This window comes from Agelaius tricolor, unplaced genomic scaffold (assembly GCF_023055355.1).
Source record: "Agelaius tricolor isolate 1412-34295 unplaced genomic scaffold, bAgeTri1.0.p SCAF_8, whole genome shotgun sequence".
Taxonomy (NCBI): Eukaryota; Metazoa; Chordata; class Aves; order Passeriformes; family Icteridae; genus Agelaius; species Agelaius tricolor.
The window spans coordinates 6,629,798-6,653,452 of record NW_027269268.1 but is presented as its reverse complement, the minus strand read 5'-3'; the positions used below and the strand labels follow the sequence as shown (position 1 = coordinate 6,653,452).

Here is a 23,655-nt window from a genome sequence, read left to right as displayed (position 1 = left end):
AGGAAAGGATGATTCCTCTCCACTCCCTCTCACCCCACACACACTTTCCTTATGCAGGTGACTAAAAGTTGCAGCACAGAGGAAAGAATATTGCTCCATTTCAATTAGAAGCTAAAACTTTGGGGGAGAACATTAACAGCAGATTCTAAAAACATTTTCATTTCCTTTTGATGAATTTTTTAAAAGTGAGGGAGAAAATTACATATTTTGTGCACTTCCAAATCTGTCTGCAGGGAACATTTACCCTTAAATCAGGCCAAATGACTACATATTTGTGTACAACCACAGCCCTAGAGGAATGCAGAGGAATGCTTCTTCTAGTATTAAAAGATACTAGAGAGGGCAAAATAAAAACCAAATTGTCTTTCACAGTGCCTCCCTTCTCAATTACTACTTGATGCACCAACCTTCCTAATATAAAGGACCAATAAATTCAAACATTTGGTTCCCACAGACACAACTAAATTCTTGCAAGAATTTTAAATCTCTTGCTTTACAAATAAACTGTTCAAAGTTTTGCAGTGTACATTTTCACTTTTTTTTAAAAAAGCACACATATATTTCTCCAAGTAGTTGTCAGAAGCAAATAAAGCAGCTTTTCAATGCAAACATTTTTTAAAACTAATTTCAAGTGATGTGACACAATTCCATGATACAAAGTTCAGTAACTTAATTAGAAGTCAGACACCCTGATCATACTTTATAACAGAACAGGTGATATTTCTGTTAGTTCCACTTTCTTTATTTTGGAGTGAAAAGACAGGAAACCATTCTAATACAGAAGACAAGAAAACATTACAAACCCATGACCTTTCAACGTGATGATCTGTACACAAGTTCAACCCTGGGACAATTGTTTTTATTTGTGGGTTTTGGCTGTTTGTTTGTTTGTTGTTTTTTTTTTTTCTTTCAAGTTCTGGCCAATAACCATAGTAAGAAAAATCAGGAAAAAAAATAGCCCAAAATAAACATATTCTTTTGACAAAAATGCAATATTTTCATACCAGAGGAGACAATTACAAATTGCATACTATGACATAAGTAACAAACTTATTCTAAAACTGTATCAGTAGATTTTATTTACATACTAATCCAAGCAATCACCTGATTATATAAAATAAACACATATATTTTCTTCTCTAGATGTTCTCCAAATAATAGTTACCAAAGAGAGGCACTCTTGATTCTCTAATTCATCAGCTTCCACTTAAAATGGAATCAAGCTTCTTGCAAATTTCCAGTGCTCATTCTCCATTAACAATGATGACTGTGGTGATGACTGCACCAGTCACAGAGACATTTCATTTTCAGTTTCCCCACACTATGTGATCAGAAGAAAGATGCCAGATCACAAAGTTTAAGATACTTTGAGTGTCCAGTCTTGACTATAGGACCTTCTCTCCCTTCTACCTTGCAGTTCCTGAATTGACAATTGGACTGGAAGAGTGAAGCTGCTTCAACTCTCACACCATCTTTCCGAAGTGCAACAAACACCCTGAGTTCTGTCACTGAATTTTCTCCAGCAACATCTAGTTTTGCTGTTTGTTTTACTAACTCAAGAAATGCTGCTGGCACATATATCCTCAGCTCTCTGTTTTCTTAAAAGCCTGCTAATCCATGAAAACAGGGATGATGGGGGCAGGATTCAACCTGCTCTCTCAAAAGCCATTATTGAGTACCGTGCCTAGTGAGTGCACTAGATGAGGTTGCTGACCAAAAAAAAGTAGGTGCAAGAAAAAAAAGTTCTACCTGTCTGCTGTCATATGAGGAAATGGGAAAAGCAGAATATTTATCTTTAGAAAGGTAGCACTTGCTTATTTTTTGGCCTCAAAGATAATACAAAGAGATGTATTTAATGGCCTACTTATTGCTATCTTTAAACAAACTTTTTTTGGCAGAACTGACTGCTTGAGTCCCATAAGACCAAGCAAGATGAATTAAATGATCAGTAGCAAAAGCTAATGGGAAAACTGAGAAAGCCCTGAGACAAGCTACAGCCCACATAATTTCTACACATTTGACAGCTAATGGTTTCATTTTTTGTTATTAGGTAGATTTCAAGGCATTTTCCTCTTGATAGCTGTAAAAAAAAAATACAGGGACTAATCATTGGCCTTCTAGAGGACAGTCTTTTTTGAGACCTTGCCAGCACATTTTCTTTCCTCTTGGCTACTGTTACCTACCCTCCTTCTCTATAACACATCAAAGATAACCACCAGCAGTGTTATTTGTTAACTGGTTCTCTGTGCTGGCTGGCTCTGCAAATCCCTACTGACTTAAATCTCTTTTCAGACCAACTGTGTCATCAGTGAGACCACACAGTGGGTGTTAATACTCACATTTCCACTTATCCTTCTACCCAATTTCTCTCAATCCCTTGGGAGCAAGATCCCATTTACTTCTTTTGGAATACTGCACCTTTATACTTTTTCTTTTTTTATCATTTTTTTAAAGGAGTTCAGCATTAGTCATAGACAGGCAGATTTTTTTACTATTGTTTTATTTAGTAAAAAATTCTACATCTCATTGTATCTGACACCCACTCTGTCAGTTTGGCTTTGGGAGGGAGAGAGATGATCAATAAAGGAATACTGGGATGGGTGCACATGCCCAGCAATCCCTGAAAATAATCATGTATGTCTTCAAGCCTGTGCTAAAGGCTGTCTTTCACAGGAAGCTTTGTTATTCTGCCTTCCTTGTACCAAAAGGAACTAACTCAAATTTAGGTATTCAACTGAGCATGCTGTACACTGGAACTTGAGTACACAGTGAGAGTGAAGTCTTACACACTTTGAGAAGTTACTTGGCAAAAAACCTGGAAACAGCCAATGATGCCCAAGCTTTCATTGAGATTTCAGCTCCATCTAGCAGAAATCAAAATGAAGATGTTAAATAACAACAAATCTGAGCACCAATCATGAAATAAGTTACAGTAAGGCAGCACAAGTGGCTCCCAAGATTATTTCAATTATAAACTTTTCCTGCCTGGTCCATACTATCTGGCCCAAACACTCACTGCTGCAGAGGTGTGCCATCCCCTTCCACTCATGCAAGAAACAATCCTTCAAGGATAAGGTGCCTTCCCTAGTGGCTGATTAAGAGGGAGAACTTGCTCAGGACTTGGAGGACTACCCTGATCAAGCTTGGTGCTCAAACGTGCAGCACCTCTGTACTGCTCACAGAGCAAGAGGGACACTTCTGAGAGTGCAGTGGCTCTCCATAAAGCAGCTCCACTTTGAAATTAAACAAGACTGAATCTAGAATTCAGCACCTGTTCTGAACAGACTTCCTGGCAAAATTTCTTTGTAAACAGCTAGCAGAGTAAAAAGGGAATCCCAGATGACTGCTCTGCCCCTTTTCATACTGCAAAGACAAAATTAAGATGGAACAAAGGGGTATACAAACATGTGCCTGATTTTAGAAAAATATTTACAGTGTTTATACTAGAAATACTTAAGGCAGATAAGGATATTTACCCTAGAAATAACTAAGATTAAAAAAATGATAATAAAAAAGCCCCAAATAAACCTAAACCATTCAACATCCATTAAGATAAAATAAAGTAAATAAGTTCAGCCAATTGGTTATTTCCATATTGTTGGATTTCTTTAAATGGTAATGAAATCATTGCTAAAAAATCCATTGTTATTAAAATAAAAAAGTTGGCTCAGCCTACCAAAATTAGATTTGTAAGTTGCTGGTCATTCCCATAATTAAATCTGTGTCACAAATTTGCAAGAAAAATGGACACTATGACTAATGCATTTACTTGCAGCACTAGTGCTGTCAGGCTGTGTAAATCATTATGCCTGCTAAAGCAGACTAGATAAGAATTCCATACATTTTCATTAACCAACTAAGCTTTGGGTATATGTGAGAAGCTAACTTTATTTTCTGCTAGCTTTAGCTTGCATTTGGAAGACAATTTAAATAAAAATACTAGCCTATATTTGGTGAGCCATGGGGCGGCTCCAAAAATTAGTTGAGCTTTTTGAACTGCATGAACCAGCTCTGTCCCCTCTGAGAGATGGTCAGAAAACAGAAAAAACCCACACATCCTTAGCTTGATCAAAGGAGATTAATGGAATGATGGGCACCTTACAAGTGTCTCATTTCATCTATTATGTTTCAACAGAGAAAGAACAGCTAATCCATAGCAGCACTGGAGGAAGTCTTAAACAATGCTTTGCTGTTTTCTCAGGAGCCCAGTGGTCACTAGAGCAGAGTCCCCAGAATCTCCTATTTTCCTCTTGACTTCCTGTCCCCAGAGACCTTCAGATCTCAGTTTCAGTTCTTTGATGAAGGTGAAGCTGATTGGCTGCTCCTTTCACACCAACTGTTCATAATACCAAGGTACCAAAGAACCAGCCTACACTGACTCACACCACAGGCTGGATATTCTTATGGGATTCCCAGCCCACAGTCTCAAGCAGAAAGGAGACTCATGAGAGACAGAAGGATTAGACAAGACTGGTCCAGTCTAGCAGTGCAGAGCATTTTGTGAGGACACAGAGTTCTGCAAGTCCATGTCCCACACACAAGGCATTACACTGTCACTGCAAACTGAGTGCAGCTCTCAGCCAAGCACGCCTCCAGGGCAGGAACAGCCTCAGGGACAGGTGGACAAAGTCAAAGGAGCTGAACCACTCAGGCAAACACCATGGAACAAGCAGCAGCACAGCATGTTTTGCAGTCTCCTGCCTATTGCTCTGTGATTTGTATATTTGCAAGTATTTGTCTTCTTCTCTTAGAAGCAGAATAGAAATGCTTAGGAAGCATGGCAATGCATACAACATTAACAATTCCAGTAGACCTACACTTCACATTCCAGGCAATCTCTTCAGCCTTTAGGTGCAAAAGTATCCTCTCCTCCAAGTGGGAGCAGCTAACACAGTGCTTTCTATCTTAGCATGTGCATGCAACCTTGGGATAACCAACTGCTTGGTATGAGTAAAACACTACCAGATTATATTAAAACCCCATTAAGGGGAAAATCTGAAATCACTTCCTATGTTCCACAATTATTGTAAACCAAACTGCTTAAACGAGGGGAGGAGATAATGATATTAACTACCCAGCTCAGAGCAATCCTCTGTGGTATGAGCCTAAATATTCTCTTGGCTGAAATTTATGTAAATTGAATTCATCTATCGTTAGTTATTACTAATCCAGCTCTATAAAAACACTTTTCTGTAAAAATTAGTTTTTTCAAAAACTGGATTTTAATTAGACCTGAGACATTATTAAACTAAGTCAATAAAATAATGTAAATATATAGCATATCATTCCATATACTGTTTTGTCTGTATATTTATAGGAATATGGACTTTGGTGGAGTTAAAAAGGAATTACTTTGTGGTTGGCTGGCAGTTTTTGTAAATCTCTTTACCAGTGGAAACACCCCCAGGTCCTTAATCTAAGTGCATTCCTGCTCATCAAGACATATTTGGCATTTCTTCACCTTGTATATCACAAGATGTTCCATTTCACCTGAATAAGCTGATCTCAGTATCATTCTAAAATTATACCCAGTATTTTCCTGCAAACATTTTGTTCCACAACTTACTTTAATTTAACTTCTCAACACTATTCCTGAGTCTTAAGGGAAAAAACAAAAGTGGTGGGGGCAGGAGAGTAATCAGCACAGCACATCTTTCAGCCCTTTTAAATCAGCCTGTTTGACACTATCACACACAGGCACTGCCCACAGGGCATAGTCTGAAAAGAGAAAACACTGTCCTGGCTTGGTCACTAGCATCAAAACCTATCCACGTGCTACACCTGGTGAGACAAGGAACACAAGAAAAACTTCAGCCTTGCTGAGGTCAGAGCCTTCCAAATAATCTCCATAAAGTTTTGGTCACAAAGGTCTATAACTCCATCTAAGCCTGTCCACATACAGCTTATCATTAGACACTCTTAAAAAAATGCAGATGTGATTTAGATTCATCCTGAAGATACAGGAAGGACATAGGCTCTCCACCCATAGCCAAATCCATAAGTTAGGCACCAATACAAACTGATGGTTTCCCAAAACCATTTCCATTATGTTCTCAGAAACAAGTAAATTGTTTTTACATTTTATAGAATGGTTTATGGTTTTGACTTCAAAGAAACAACTATATATATACACACATACAAACACATATGTACTTAATGCTTTGCCAGTTTTTCAACAGCAAGCTTTCTTTGTAAGTGACCACATGCTTGCCAGTGCTCCATATCTGGAGCAGCTCAGTTCAAGGTCATGTAGACCCACACCACTGTGAAAATACTGGTAAACAACTCTGTCTACTTACCAGTGACCCTGGCCTACTATCCAAAACCACAAGGTCTTTCCTATCAACTTCATAACTGGAAAAGTTTGTAATAACAAAGCACTCAGTAAACATATTTCTGATTTGCTTTGTGTCATGCACATGTATTCCCTACATAACCATGATTTCAAAGTAGAATTACCATAACAAATGTTTACATGTGTGGATATATTTGTAATTTAATAGCAATCAGTGTCTTTACTATGTTATTCTAAAAAAAAAAAACGTAATTAGAAAAAATCAGTTAGTACTGTGGTTCCATTCTAGCTGATCTTTAATATTTTTGAAAAGTCTTTTCTGGGAACTTTGTAAGAATAATGTTTACTGCAATGCTGCTCCAACATTTGCAAAAAGACCCGAAGGGAACAAAAAGTGAAATGAGGTAATTACATGTAAGCAGAACTTTCCAAGGATCATGAACTAAGACCAAAACCAAAATTAGGAGTATTACATGAAACAAAACTAACTCAGCTTCTCGAGCTCAGATTTCTTCAAAGAGCTGCAAACAGCTACTAGAAATTGAAAATATGTCTCTGTTGATTTACTAGGAGCCAGCATTTTAGTCAGATGCAGTGGAGCCTAAATTCATACTTGAAGCCAAAAAGTATCTCCAAGTGGCAGCTGAACTGAGCCTTTGGGTATTCACAGAAACCTCTTGAACTGAAAGATGGAGACAGCAGGGAAACCAGGAGCTTGTGCCAAGCAACAAGAGAAAATATCACTCACATACACACACAGACTTCAGAGTTTTTCCAACACTTGCACAGTTTGAGGCAGCCCCACAGAAGGAAAATATTACAGGTAACACAAAAGACAAGTAGTTGGGAATTGATATTTTAAATTGTGAGAGGTCACCCATACTCAAAAAACATATATCCACCTTCTTAATTTCAGCCTAGTCCTTCAAAAATGCAGCAGCACACAACTGCAAAATGCCATGTGACTTGGTCTCTTGCTAGTACAGTTCCATATACCTACGGTTCTAAAAGTCAGCTTTTCAAAAAATATTTTAAAAAAAGCCATGAATAAAAAGTGAGTTGTTCTGCACTCACAGCTTTTATTTCAATTTTGTAATTTGGATTCTTTTATCATTCATTCATTTTATACATCACAGTATAAAACTGGGACACACAAGACTGGCATCATAAACACTTACTTCTAAACATGCATAAATTTTAGTAAGAGCAAATTCAATTATTAGCTGCCTAAACAAACAATCAGTCAACACATAAAATAATTTCTTACTTAACATTCAATTAGTATCTCTCTAAGCAACACATCAGTAAAAGAAATATTTATGAAGAAAGGAAGAATAGATATTTCGTGTTCTTTACTGTGTCCTTTTCAAATGTTTGTAGACCATCAGGACCACAAATACTGCTTTTGCTTTTTAAAGAAACAGTTATATTTCCAGCTGGATTGATTGCTTTCCCATATCCAGCTATTTTAGTGTGTTCCTCAGAGACATTGAGTGGCTTCACTGACAGTAAAATATGCTAAACAAATGACAAGTCACTGAGTAAATTAGCATCTACTCTCTGATCAGCTGGGTCATGTTTTCTTTTCAAAATCCATGGCCTCTTGATAGAAAATAATGAGTATTTGATGGGCCTTATTAGAAAAATCAATATATTGATGCCCATGTCTGAAACATCTGCATAATAATAGATTCTGTTAACCCATTAAGGAGAAAATGAAGATGTGTTTACACATTATTAATTTACCATGAGCAGAGACAATTTATTCACTACCTTTCTCAAGAGTTTAACAAAAAGAAAAGAAATTGCAATATCTGTATTTAAGGGCATGGTGACATAAACTGGACAATGATTCAAATTTTTGCCATCTGAATCCACCAACGCTTATGTGAAAAAATACAAACACACCAATGATACTGTTAAAAATGAGACTATTAAAGCACTTGCTATAAATACTGTGTTACTTACCAAAAAACTTCCAAAAGCGGAATTAAATATTGCAGCTGCCTAGAGAGAGAAAAAAAAAAAGGATAAATATCACCAATGGTGCAATAGCTACAGTGCAGGAACAAAATGTCCTTCCCCCACCCACCAAGCTATTAGAGTCTCCAAATACACACATACACAGAGACCATTAGGCAGTTAGCCACTGCTTAAAAAATTGCCAGTCGCCTGTAACTTATGAAGACTGATGGATTCTGGTTTATGCATTCATAAATAATGTGCTGAAAGGGACAAAAGCAGGAGGAGATGAAAATCCTTGCCGATCGACTGAAAAGGAATATCCACAAGAATTAAGAATATTACACACAAGCTTGGTCTCACTACTTTGCCAGGAACATTTTCATATACTGAACTATTAATTAAAATAAACATTACCTGATTTAACTAAAATACTGCATTTTTATACACTTAAAAATATTAATGAAATATTAATCTGGTAAATAAACTACTTTAATAGTTCATCATAATATTGACAGAGAGAATTTCCTGTAGCTTGACAAACAAATATAAAATAGGAATAACAAAAAACCCAACAAAAGAAATCCCACAATCTCCCATACTTCTGAGGCCAAAATGTCATTACTTTTCACTCCAAAGTCTTTTAAAATAAGAAAATAAACAATTTTGATAATGACTTAAAAAGTGTTTGTGCTTACCTAAATATCCAGGAAATATAAGATAGCAGTATTATGTCTTATTATGAACTCATTAAATTCCAGGAAGTTAAAACTTGAGTCTTGCATAGCTTTCCCCAATTACCAAGAAAGAACAGAAACTCTTGTATGGCAGCCAGTCTGATGATGAAAAGCCACACAGCAAAGGTAAGAGGAAAGGGAGGAGGGAAATCTACATCTACGTGCCGGTTTATAGTCAAATTAATCGCCCTGGACACTTCCAGCCACAGATTAATAACAAGAGGCCGTTAGTGAGTTGAGCAAGTTTGAATAAAGTCCAAAATCAGGGTAGGAGCAGTAGCTGAACCTGCCTTCTGCTCCATAAGAGGATGCAATGAAAATGAATGGGTAATGAGATCCTTGGCTCTAGAGAGCTTAGCTTTCTTATTCAAGTTCATAATTAATTCAAAGCTTTGATAATTTCATTAGATTCCTCCTCTGCTGGCCCTATCAATAAAAGATGGCACTGGACCACAGCTCCTCAGTGGCCCAAATACAAAAACAAATGCAGACTGGGAAACCCTTGCTGACTTGCTCACTAACAGGGACAATGGCATATGGCACTCCATGTTGTGGAGGGAGCATCTGAATAGATACAGCTAAATAAAACATTATAGTTGACAGTTGTAAACTACAGTAACATATTTTAACACCTCTCTCTCATCAGCATTTCTTTTTTGAACATAAAAAAAAAAGGAGGCACAAGTCCAAGCAGCTTCTCTTGCCAGAGATCATAGCTGAAAGGAAGCGTGAGTAGTATAAACAATTCTTCAACAAGTGTGAATTAAATCAGGATTTTCTACTTGTATTTGAAGCTGTGCAACTGACACTTTCATGTAGCAAGGCACAGACACACTATACTCATCCAAACAAACCTAGAACATGGCTACCAATCCTGATTTGGGGGTCATTTAGAGATATCACATTATTTTACTTAAAACAGGCTGCAATTCCTCTTCCAGGAGAAATTCTGTGTCTGGAAAGGTGTAAAGGAGAGATACTAGGTGGTGGTATTTTGCCCATTATCAAACTTCTTTTATTCCTTCCTGATCCATCTGGTAGATATCTGGATTTTTAAAATAATCTCAAGCAGGTAACAGAGACTAAGACAACAATCTTGGGCAAATTTTATACTTCAGTCATTTAGCCAGTCATGTGCAAAAGTCATAATCCACAACCAGTTCTGGAGTACACTAGTTTACAATTTTTAACTCCCTTTTTCTTAAGTGTCAGAAATTATCCAGAGCAGATGATTAAACACTCATTACAGACAAAAGAGGAGGGGGAAAAAAAAAAGCCACAGGAAGACTGCATATTAAGATACAATCATCCAGAATGTTTGCCTCAGCAGGGAGGATTTACATATGTCAATTACTCTATCTGCAGTATTCTTTGTAAACATTTTCCCTGCAAAACAAACTTAAAAGTAATTTCTTCTCATAGTCAAAAACCTGGGGCTTATATATGTGATTCTGGTTCAGTTTAAACAAACTGGTTGTAAACTGAATCAAGTGCTCCAATTTGTAATTAAACATACCTAGTAGCATAACCCTGTAGAATTTAAACACTTTTGTGCTTCCAACTCCCTTCTATCAAAGGGATACATACCTCACAGGGCATTGTCAAAATTAATTCATTCCTTAAAAAGCACTCTGAAATCCTTAGAGGGATAATACAAATAAACATTAGTGCTGACACATGATACAGCCAGGCTCTTCATTTTCTACTTGAAACATTTATTAGTCACTATTATTGCACCACTTTTTTTAGTGTTTGCTCTTTTTGTGCTTCGACAGATTGTCTGCAGCCAGCTTAAATGAAACAATAAAACATGAAAACATTTGGATGTCTTTATAATACTCCAAGTTCAGATTTGCATGTGTTTGCAAACCATTCATTGCACTTACCATTAGTGTGAGGGGAGAGCTCCCTATAAAATCCACAGTGAAGTCCTTTCAAAAGGACTTAGTGCATAGCCATGTATTGAAATATAAGGTCAGATCATGTTCAAAAGCAGCAGAATCAACAAGACAAATTTTCCAGGTTTGCAGCAACTCAAGAGACATGACTGAAAGTCACTGTCAGGACTCTCAACAGGCAAGTACAAGAGCATGGGCAGCATCACTTGAGTTAACAATTGTACATTTTAGCTCCATTAAACAACAAATTCACTTATTGTTGGGCAGGTACAATTTCAGACAGCTCTGCATGGCATTGGGCTTGAGGGAATGCTGAGGAGAATTTCAAATGAGAAATGACCAGGGCACCTGGGAAGGACACCTATCTGGCAGTACTTGGCAGAAACCTTTCTCATACCAGAGTCTAGCACAAAGCTTCAGCCCTTCATCTCTCCCCTTTTCCTGGAACATATGTATGGAAAACACTGCTTTGATTTCTACAGTGGTAGCAACAAGATCTAAGACAGTCCTCCTGGTAACAAAGGCTGGTAAAAGATGGAAGAAAAGGGCAAAGCCACTACCAAGGGGCTGAGCTGTCCCTCCAGGTGTGTATTCAGATGCAGCATCAAGTACATGCAGCAGTCAAGTACGTGTGACTGGGCAGCAAATCAAACAAGTGTGCTTAGAATTCAAGAATTAAATACAGAACACAGTCTGAATTTTGTTCCATTGTCTTGGTTTTGGTACCCATCTAAACTGTCTTGGAATTTATTAGGCTAGATATTGTTTTGATAATAACATAGCCAGACTACATTAAACAACAGGAAAACACAGCCTGGCCACATTTGGAACACCTGGGTCAAACAGCAACATTTTATCATGATCAGCAGGATTCCAAAGAAATTGTTATGGACTGGAACTTCACTGCAGAGCACAGGGAAAGAGCAGTGCCTCACAGCTTTATATGTGGACTTCAGAGAAAAAAGAGATTTTCTCACCAATAAGTGTATAGTGCTTCAATACCAAAACATTTGATTCTCCAGTGTCATTTGGCAGCCCTCAGGGAGACAACCTTCCTAGATGTATTTAAACCTGTGCTTACCCCCAGGCACCCCACAGCTGGGACAGCACACCCCACAGACACCAGGGCCTGGCTGGCCCCAAGCCATCCCTGCTCTGAGGAAAGGACACTCCAGGGTCAAGGCCACAGATGCAGAGTAATGAAAGCAAAGAGCCCCAGAACATCCTGGAAGGAGGCAGCCTGGGCATCATTCAGAGCTGTTGTGTGTCTGTCTGCCATTCTCTGCAGTTAAAACCTGAGCACTAGGGGGATGTACTGCACACTAGTGGGATATGCAGCTCAAGCAGCAGCAATAAGACTAATTATCCTATTTAACACACAAGGTACAGGGAAGGAGAAAGAAAAACAGAAGAGCAGAAAAGAATTGGGAAGAGACAAGGACTCTTGCAGTTCTAGTGCAGGATTATGCAGTAGAGGACAGAGAACACAATGTGGTAGTGTAAGATTTTACAGCATCCATACTATTACTGCAAAATTTAATACAATCATTTGACAGAAGAAGAAAGGGGAAAAAAAAAAAGGAGAAAGACTAAATAAAGTGATGGAAATGATTCGACCAAACAGGACAGAAAATTTTATCTACCCAAAAAGATCAGTGTAGTTTGAAAAGGTGGAAGAAGGCAGGACATTAGAAGTAACTTGAATGAGTTGGCAGAGTCCCTTCAAACAACTCCTTCAATCTCCTATTTAAAAATAAAATCTCCTGTGCCACCACAGCTCATGTCTTAACTGCTGTTTCCAATAACAAGATGTTACATCTCTGTAGAAAGCTATTTGCCACAGCACTGTTACTGCAAACAGAATATAAATATACCTAATAAGGTTTAATCTGTGTTGCTGTTCATAACTATTCATCTGAGTTCAGACAGGAAAAAAAAATATATTCAAGTTCCTGGTTTTGAGCACTAAATTGAATCAGGTGTCCTCTTCTCTTAAGAAAATTAAGTTGCTTTTGTGCAAGAGTGTTTTAATGAGAACAGAGCCTGCCGACATTGATAAATGGCAATGACACCAGAGAGAGCATGTAAGCAGGACAATATGTGCATGTTACAGTCTTACAGGCTATTTTTCACTGACTATCCTGAATGACTTCTCTGTTTCTTAAGGGGCCTATTAATCTCAAATTTAGTTATTACACAACGTTTATTTGAACATATATTCTGTGGATGATGACAGTTAATAAAGGAAATCTTTTACAAGCTGTATTTTTACATATTGTTCCAACTGCAGCTCCCAGTCGTTCTACTGTATTGATGGAATAACCTAGTTATGATGCAGCTTTAAAAAAGGCACATATATTCAGATTCCTTTCTAAGCATATGGGGACTCTTAAATAACTGTTAAAATGCATATAAAAATCCTGCTCCAGCATGGCAAAAATGAAAGAGGCAGTGTTAACTGCTCAAGCAAATCTCCAGAAGCCCAGTTGCCCCCTCCAAGGCAAAGCACATGCCTTTTTAACACTCCAACATCATCTCTGGGAAACAAATAAGGTCTGGATTTGACTCTGATCTATGTACACTCCATACTGAATTCTCAGAAGCTGAAGAATACACCTTAGACATGACTCCAGCCCATGTGCTGTACATGTGATAGGCCACCACAACAGTTGTACTATGTTTACAACAAAACAAAAAACACACAAAATATGAAAAACACAAACCCCTCACAAAACAAAACCCCACAAAACTTTGATACTGACTAAATTTTGAATCCAAATAAATCTTTCCAAAAAAGTGTGTTGATGTTCAAAAAGTAGCTTATAAAAATACCAAATAATTCTAATTATTTTAATAGAGTAGAAATGTGCACAACCTTATGCTCTTATTTTAAAAAAATGTATCAAAAAATCCAGAGAATCACAAATACACACACACAAAAACTACACTTGCCAACCAAGAAGCCTCCAGTATACCAACCAAAAAACCCCAAAGTATGGAGGGGATTATGTATTTATCCACTGCCATGCCCCCTGTGGTCCAACACAATTTGCTGACTGAGAAAAAATAGCAAAGATATCACCTAATCCCCAGCCCACCCCTAGAGCTGTGCTGACAACATGAAAACATTGCTTTATTTCAACCATGTTCAAGAACCATCAGTCCTATGGAAATGACACTGAAAAGGCACCAGAAAATGAAAACAGAATAAGTAATCTGTTGTTTGTTTGCATTTCAGCAGGGCTGAGCCCTCTGTTCCAGGCTGCCAGAGGTTGCCATCACTTGAGCAGAAGTTGGTGCTGCTTCAGGCAGCATTCTGCCACAAGCAGAACACAGAAACAAGCTGGGCCTCTGCTGGCAGAGTTACTGCCCCTTACCAGTAAAGTTGATTCTGTTGAAAATCAGTCTTTCATTCCCTTCCCCAATTTTTGTAGTTCCTCATATCCATCACCACCTTTTGGTTAATAATATTTACAAATACTAAAACATCTGGTGAAAGGAAAGCTTCTTGGACACACTTATTTAGTTATGTGGTTCTTTCCATTGAAGGATTCCTCTGTTTCACCAATAATTTTAGCATTGGTGAGGCAGATAAAGAAAACTATCCTGCTTGCTTTATTTTTGTTAGAAATGCTAACTTGTCTCTACTGACAGCAACTGGGATGATCCAAGGGAGTTCTGGAGTGCCAGCATGGTATTTCTCACTCAGAGGCAGGAGGAGGTGAAGAAAGACTAAAAACAAGGAGAGTATATGCATTAAAGTGGGGTGTTGTTAGTTTTTTTTAGAGAGTAAAACCAGAATGTAAGCATTTGCTAACAATTCAAATGGCAAATATTAATCATTCAGGTCTCAGGAACATTTATGTGTCACAGCATATTTCCACCAATTCTAATATGTAGATGAGTAGCAGGAAATCCATGTTTAGCAAAGGTTGGAGAGCAACACTACTGTATCTCATTTTACTTGAGATTACTTGTATAACTGAGCTCAATGAAAAGGAAGGCTTTTGTCATCAGAAAGATCACATGAATGAAGCCAGGAGGAAAGAACCTCTGTCAGGAGCAGGAATGTCCATTTTCACATTGAAAGAACCAAGATCTGGTCTCCTCAGGTACAGAAGAGATGAGAGGCTTCATGAACAATGCACAGTGCCTGACTAGCCCATGCCATCAGCTGTATGATGCTGTCACTTTGTTCATAATTCCTTTGCTTTATCCTAAATGGCAAAGATTTACGCACACCAGATGATCTTGTGGCTGTGTGGCAAACAAAACTTGTGTGATAAACAAAACTTGTGTGATGTTCACAAGAAAAGCAGGGAAAAAAAGCCATCTAGGCCATATTCAGAAACACAAACATAGGCAACACACAAAGCCTTGTCTATTCCTTCATTTGCCAAGGTTAAGGGAGTGTTTCTAGCAACTGTGATCCTCCTCCTTTCTACAATGAGAAGGGCTGTGAGTAGAGACAGCCACCAATACTCTCACCTCATCTTGGGTGACAGTCATACCCCCAAGCCCAGCAGTACCCTGAAGATCTAATTTAATTTTCCCATCCTCCTGTCAGCTGCAGCTCAAAACACAAAATCACTCTCATAGGACACAGTTGTGCCTTCCACTGTTGGCTCCTACATCACACACCCCAACAGGGCTCAGTGAACTGAGCACCTACAGTGGACTTTTGAATACCAACATGAATAAACAGAGGCAGTTTCGCTTTTTCCCCCTTCTACTTAAAAATTGCAAATGCAAACATTGAGATGACTGCCCAGTGCCAGTGTAAACATTGGCACAAGCAGTGATTTAAAGCTGACAGGCTGGTTACAGCACAGGCTTTCTCACACCAAATACACACGTGCATAAACACCATGCTCCAGCATCTGACTTAATCCTGCACAAACTTCATGTGGCTCTGACACACCAGAAAGCTCTGAGCTCCTGGAAAGACATCTAGCCAAACTTTCTGCATGTATTTTTCCCCAAATGGAAAGCCCATTTCCATCATTTTCTAAAGGAAAAACAAGGTAACTTCTCTCTTGTACTCACATATTGAGAAGTATAAGCCTTAGCTGCCATACATCTGGCCTGTGAAACATGGTTAGAGGGCAAAAAGAATTTAACCATTCACTGGCACTGGTATCAAAATTACCCACAAGCCTTATGCATATCATGCATTTCTGAGGGACTCCAGGTTTATCACCTTAGCAGTGAAAACACTGGGTCTCACACCAGACAAACAGATTGCTGAACAATGATTTAATAAAGGAGGCTCAGCTGAACAGTGGTAAACAAGCACTGCCAACTTGTTCCTCTCTTATGGTCAAACACTTCATAACTGTAAGAGACTTTCTCTCAAAAAAAAAAAAAAAACAAAACAGAAAAGATTGTGGAAGGTATCCTCAAAAGGATACAGAGCAATAACAACCTCCTGAACATACTTTTTTTAAGTTTACATTTTCTGAGATCTTAAGCTGGGATAAAAACACTTAAAGGTCTTGTCCCCTGATTCTCCTGGAGACACATCATCCATAACATGATTAGAGGTCTAGTTAAACAATACATCCCACAACTCCAAAGAGTATTACTTCCCCGTTGAAGTGAAATGAAAGCACAAGGCCACTTTTTAAAAGGTGCCCTTTGCATTTACTGTAAGGCTGTGCCTGCACCAGTATTTTTCTATAAATATCCCACTCATATTGCTTTCTGGGCAGTTAGCAGCAGAACCAGACATTTTAACTGCTATGCCTTCCAAACCAGCTCAGAATAGCATTGTTATGAAAGTCCCTGTCAGTACCACCACTGGCAACAGCTTCACTATCAGTTGTGTAATGCCAGGAGATGGGAAACATAACAGTAGTGCAAGGAAGGCCACAGCATAGGGAGGCTGGCTGAAACAGCAGCTTTGTAAAATATAAATTAAGTGTGGCCCTCTGCACAGATCCATGAATCCTGAGCTCTGGAGCTTGTGTCAGAATTTGTCATCTCATCAACAAATGTCCATATTTCAAAGAAGAACAATTTATTTTTCCTTAACCTAGCCCAAATGTTAGGCTTTACTATAAGCCAGTATTATATGCTACTGGAAATTCCCTTTTTATGAGCCAGCCAAAATTCTGCACACTGCAATATTGTGGCAGAGGTAGAGAGAGAAGGAAAAGTTGCATACAATAAGCAAGAGACCAACATAACAGCCACTGCATGAAAGATAAGAAGAAACAATCTTGATGCATGCAACTGCATTCTTTGAAATGCTGCTGAGCTACTTTCACCCTCCATATGAGCAATTCATATAACTACAACTTACACATGCACAGAGTCACAAAGTGCCTAAATGTGCATCTTTGTATATTACATATCCCCAAAATACGCCCAAGGAATTCAGTGGTGGATCAGTAACAACTGAAGGTCCAAGCTACTTTTCTCTGACAGCAAATTAATTACAGCATTGGTATTTACCACCTCCCTTCTTCTGAATCATGCCCAAAACATTTTTAAATTCTACTCAGATGGTTGCCCCCATTTTTCAAGTGGACTGCTACATCCTCTAATCCAAAGGGGGTAGAAGAGGCTTGTCTTCCAAGGATTAATACTCAAATGCCAATCAAGTCTAGGTCAGGAACTTGGTTTCACAACTACTTGACAAGCAGCACGAGTACATCATGAGCTACAAAGGTGCTGAAACTGTTCTTTAAAATTTTTCTTCATATTTGTATACATTTATTATGTAAACACAAACAAAATACATAGCAATTCATTAGTAACTGAATTGAATATATTTTTATTACTTCCTTAAAGTAATTTACTTGACTCTCTAATGGGTCATATAGACTACTATATAACCACTGCTTCTCTAAAGAAAAGGCAGAGAGAAAACTCTAAAACCTATGGGTTTCACGTACAGATTTCTACTCATGCTCTGTGAAGAGCAGAGGATCACCAAAAGCTGTGATGGCTGTGAGTTTGTTTTACTGCTAAAAGTTAAAAACTTGCCATTCACATTGAACATGCACTTGCAGCAGCATTCACCAAATTTTCCACTGACATCCAGAGCTGGCTGAAAACTGGAACATGCAGGGTAAAGCATACAGCAGTATTTAAACATGTGCTTTAACCCTAAGGTACCCTATCTTTCAAATCACTACTTTTGGCCCCACGTTTGATATTTTCTGTTTTAATAATTTAATTTTGTTATTTTGCTGCTTTCAGCTGAATTTCTCCCATGCCTAGTGGAAGATGGCCTCTGTGACTGTTGCCACACAAAGCTTTCCAGCTGATCCACAATGCAGCACTGTTAACAAATTCTCACTGAGAAGACACAGCCAGGGAGATCAGTTCACCATGAGAAATGGAAACATGGCACACCTAAGTTCTACTGAAAAATGTGGACCACGTGAAAACTATTTGTTTGCAAAACTGACCAAGGTTAACCTGACCTGAACAAAATATTTACAAACATCTTCCTGAAAGAATCAGGAGGCAGTTTGGCAAAGTCTAAATTGCATAAACAGGGGAAAAAATAAAAAAAGAACAGATACATTCCCAATTTAAGACAGTATGTAGCTCAAGTTCCATATCTCCAAAGATGTTAGTCAAGAATTGTGTGCAGATACAATGTGAAAGAAAAACAAAAATACAATTTTTGAAAAATACACTACTTCAACAAGAACGCAATTCTTTTGTATCAATGCTCCTATTTTTCATCATTATGTGGTGAAAACTATCTTCTTAACTCATAAGCTGTAAAGACAGGTATAACACTGATTTGCCTGCAAAAAACACCAAGGACTCCTCCATAAAGAAATCAATAATTTTGTGTTCAGTACAAAGGCTGCAGCAGGACACAGAATGTTACTACCTGTTCTGTCATGGCTGTTCATGGGCACCCAGTGAGGCAAGGGCTATAGAAATGCTCAGTCATGCACAGAACATCCTGTATCTGCACTAAGTCTGCAGAAACAAACTAGATCCAGAGTTCTTTTTCACCACACAGTACTTCAGTAGCACAAGTGCATAAGTGGACAGCACTGTGCAAGAAGAACATTCACAGCTGCCAGGTCAGAAGTGTGAGAGCTGCCAGTTTTGCTGCACAGCAGGAGGTACCCATGCCAAGACCTTCTTAAGAGCAAGACAGAGCAGCAATACATGTAAACACAAAGGAGCAGAACTGGGATACCCAGATGTGTGAAGAGTAGAAAAAGACATCTTATACACTAGGAGCAATCAAAAATCACATCTTAGACAAACACCAAGTACCAGCTCCATGAGCAGCACCTCATCTATCAAACAACTTTATACCTGACACACTAGCTGCATTTTGTAAAAATGGCTTTCACTTTCAAAAGTTCAATTTAGAGAACACCAATTTCTTTGACTAGTCAGTGATCAGCACTTTGGGATGTAAAACAGACAAATAAAGATGTTAGAAATCCCACCTGACTGGTATTTTGAATCACATTTTGCCACTGATAGAAGCCTGATAAAAGGCAGAGAAAGACTCAGTACATCAGGCTGTATCATCATAAAGAAAAAAAAACCCAACCAAACAAACACCAAGCCTCCCCCCATCTGTCTGTGGAACACATTTTCATCTCTCACATACATTCATTCTAAAACCCAGTCCCTGTTTAGTCAATTGTACTGCAGAAAAGATCTCAGAAAAATATCACAACATCATCACCATCTCATTGAATCAAAGCTCAATTTGCTCTAACACCATAACAAATGTATTCCTGCAATCTGTATCTATATCCTACTCTCAAAGTATCAACAAAATTCAGAGTGATATACTTATCTACAATACATAAAAGAATCATATCACCACTATAAGCTGTAGTGTAGCAATAGAGTGGCAGAGCATGAAACAGTAATCAAAGTCCTGAAAAATACACCATTGTCAGCACTGTACACTGGTACCAGTGTGTTATAGCATCTCAGTTTCAAATAAATCAACCTAAGTGCCTGCTTTGGTAAGCACTTCAAATTCACTGTACATCAGCATTAGGGGGGTAATGCACAAAGAAACAAATCAGGGAAGGGGACTTGTAAATAACAATTCAATTAGCAGATTTATATTACTCATTTCCTAATAAACTTCCTACCCACACCTACATGCAAACCCTCCTACAGCTTCCCCCCTTCATTTACATATCTGTGCAGGCCTGCTCCCTTTCCTTGCAGCCCCTTTGCCCTTTCAATCATGAAGTATATTACTCCACTGTCAGAGCAAAGCAGTTCCTAACAACAGGGAGCCCAGCTGGGATAGGAAGAGGGCAGCAGGCTCAGGCATTAACATAATAATCCAACTGTGTTCCCCAGGCCCTTAGGGCACGCAGCATATTAGGCAGCCCTCCTGCGCCTGTGCCCGGCCAGCCTGCCGGATCACCTGCCCATCAACCTGTGGCAGCCGCCCCCACCTCCCGATCCAGCTCCTGCCAAGCCCCCATCCCAATTACCTTCCCACAAAAGCCATTTCCACACCTCACCGTGCCTGCTGCACATCCTTATGCTGCACTCCATTCGAATGCACCTCGCCGTGCCATTTCCAGCCAACTCGCTCCCTGCCTTTTCATTTCTGGACATTCTAGGCATAGGAACAGGACCTACTGCTGCTGCCAGCAGGATCCAGACCTTGGAACAAGAATTCAAATACAAAGTACTGCTCTCCAGATGCAGCTTTCAGCCCTACCCATCCTCTGGATTCTTTCCTGAATGAAAGAGCAGGAAAAACCAAAGACACATGCCTTTGTTATTTCTGTGCCATGCCACCCAAGGAAACCAGTTTAGGGTGGGCTTGCTTGTTCTTGCTGGGGTTTGGCATGCTGGAGGATTTTCAGCAGTAATTTCACAATCTTTGGTACAAGGCCTGCCACTCCACAGGACACAGCTACTGATTAAGGAGCAGAGCCCATAACAAGATTTCAGTGTACAAACACACATACTAGATATTTCCAAGAATCGCTATAATGCTGATTTCAGACACAAGACCTATGAAAACGTCCCATTTAAAGGCTTAGAATAGTACTACTCTTCCCAAGTAACATTTCTTAACACCTAAAAAATATTCCCACATTTCAAATGCTTTTGGTAGCAAACTAAACCCAGAATATTAATTTGCACATACCCTCTATCAAGCCCTTTAAAAAAGCCCTTAAATAAACGTATTATGCAGTGCATTTCAGTGTAATTCTGTAAAAACTCTTTACTTACAGTATACATGCTGCTTGTACAAAGTACTTAATAACAAGAAAAATAAACACACTTGCCAGTAAAAACCAGTATTTTCCTCATATTATACAAGACAACCTCAGAGACTACTAGGAGAAAAGCTTTTGGTTCTAATATAACTTTTATTCTCATTAAAACATACATATTCTCTAATTACCCTTAACAATGGAAGGCACAACAGAAATGTAATACAGTCTTGTTAAAATAACATTTTGCAGACTGTGCAGAGCCCAATTTACTTGATTACTTGTGAAGCAAAATTTCCCTAACCTCATTAATTTTCATTAATCTAGCCCTCCCAGAGAAGGAAATATTCAGCAGCAAATGTGCATTTTATTTTAAATGCTTGGTTGTTATATTATCAGTACAAAGAAATGTTAAGCATAGTAATCCATGTCACAGTGGATGTCAGAGAAAGACCATGGAAAACAACATTAGCTATATAATTTAAATATTTTAGAAAGCAATCCTTAGGCAAGCTCTGTCTATTACCATTCCTCGAATACATAACACTAACAAAAAGTATGCATTATGAAAACCATGTCACATTTTAAAAACATTTGCTTACAAGCAATTAATTTTCCCAACACAGCCATTCTTTTCTGCCATCACAGCCATAACTTGTTAGCAGCACACCCCTCTGAGCTGGGAAGGGGGCAGTTAAAACAGCCCTTTGCCATGAATTTATGCTGGGTCACAGGGTCACCAATAAAACACCAGGATAACCCAGGGGTTTGCTAAGTACTTCATAGAGTCAGGAGACTTCTTATACAGCCACAAGCTCATATATTACTATGACTTGATTTAGATTTTTTTAGGATCTGTAATTTAGAGAGGAAGGGCTTTGTCAACCAGCTTCTGATCCTTCCATCATCTCTTCTGCCACACAAGCCAATTCCCATCATTGTTGGCATAAAACTCAATAGCACTTGCAAAATTCACTAAAGCTTTTCTCCTTCCACACCTCTAAACATAGATGGCTTTGCTCATCTAAAAACCAGGAAAAGGAGCTGACATTTTTATTTACAAGAGATCATAAGAACACTCACAGCTTTCTGGAGTTTGTTCTAATTAATTTCCTTTCTTCCCCACCTTAGAAATCAAAAGCTCCACAAACTAAAGTAACAGCAAGTTGTTGCTGACATGCTGGAAAACCAGATATTCTACAGTAAGAATTCTCTGCCAAGAATTGGAGTATAATCAAGTCACCAAGCAGCTTTTGCTTGTGATTATTCACATGTTGCCATGTGCAGACACCTTTTAAAAAGTTGCCATGTTAGTTACATTCCTCATTTTTCCTATGAATTCCACTGTTGTGAATGGAACATGAGACTGAAAATAAACTTGTAAATGGAAATAAAGATTTTCCTATTTATCTCATTACATGAGCTTTAGATCATGTCCCTGCTTCAATTATGTCAATATGAGATTTTTTTAATTTGATTTTACACACCCCAAGGTCATAATGGTTCAGGTAAGTAAAAAGGGAAACTGTGGATTAAGTTTCTCATACAGCTTGGGTTGTCATGGGCTATTTAAAACAGCAAACAGCCCCAAATTCACTAAATATAAAAACTGCAGTATAGAGCAAAATATATTTCATCTGACAACCACAAAACACCTACATATTCCCTTAAAGTAACAAACTAGTAGGTCCATGCAGATGTTGTATTTTCTGCATAATTTGCCCTTCAATTCAACCCTAATTTTCTTTTCTTTTACAACACTCACTCTTGCTGACTGTTTGTAGAGCCCTTCCTCTTTCATAGTTCCTAAGGCTTTATTCTTAAATACCAGAGAGGAGCAAATTAGTGACACAACTGTTTTCATCCCTACCCAGCTGTGCCAGCAGGGCATCCCTGCCATCCCTAACCAGAGAACACTGTTCCCACACATTTCTAGAGGACTGTGCCTTTACTCACTATGTTTTTTCCTTCACAAAAGTTATTTCAAATTCATAGACTCTCTGGCAATAGAAGCACCCAGAATGAAGCAGTATTCATTAATATGCAATGTAACACCTTAATGTACTCAAATTTATTCAGCTTGTTGTGGTGGGTTGACCTTGGCTGGATGCCAGGGTCCTACCAAAGCCACTTTATCACTCTCCTCTTGAGCAGGACAGAGAAGAAAAATATAACACAACAGTGGTGGATTGATACCAGGACAGAGGGAAATCACTCACCCATTTACTGTCATGGGCAAAACAACTCTAATTTTGGGAAGAAATAATTTTTTTCCTCTATCAAACCAGAGCAGGATAACAAGAAATAAAATCAAATCTTAAAAACACCTTCCCCTCACCCCCCTCCTTTCTTTCCAGGCTTAACTTGACTCCCAAATTCTCTAATTCCTCCCCACCAGAGGTGCAGGGTGATGAGAAACAGGGCTTTTAGGCAGTTGATCACACACTGCCTCCTCACACTCTTCTCCCCTGCTCTGGCATGGAGTATCCAACATGAGAGTCCTTCTCACAGGCTGCAGTTCTTCACAAGCTGCTCCAGCCTGGATCCTTTTCCATGGGTGCAGTCCTTCAGGA

At 38.6% G+C, this 23,655-nt stretch overlaps 1 protein-coding gene across 1 annotated transcript in view; it reads right to left on the bottom strand.

The window, feature by feature from the left end:
- SLC10A7 (solute carrier family 10 member 7) overlaps positions 1 to 23,655 on the bottom strand; it is a 139,764-nt gene that overhangs the window by 84,715 nt on the left and 31,394 nt on the right. The window contains exon 5 of the mRNA XM_071431486.1: positions 8,264 to 8,302. Coding sequence (XP_071287587.1) covers positions 8,264 to 8,302 — 39 coding nt within the window. The remainder of the gene's footprint in view (positions 1 to 8,263; positions 8,303 to 23,655) is intronic.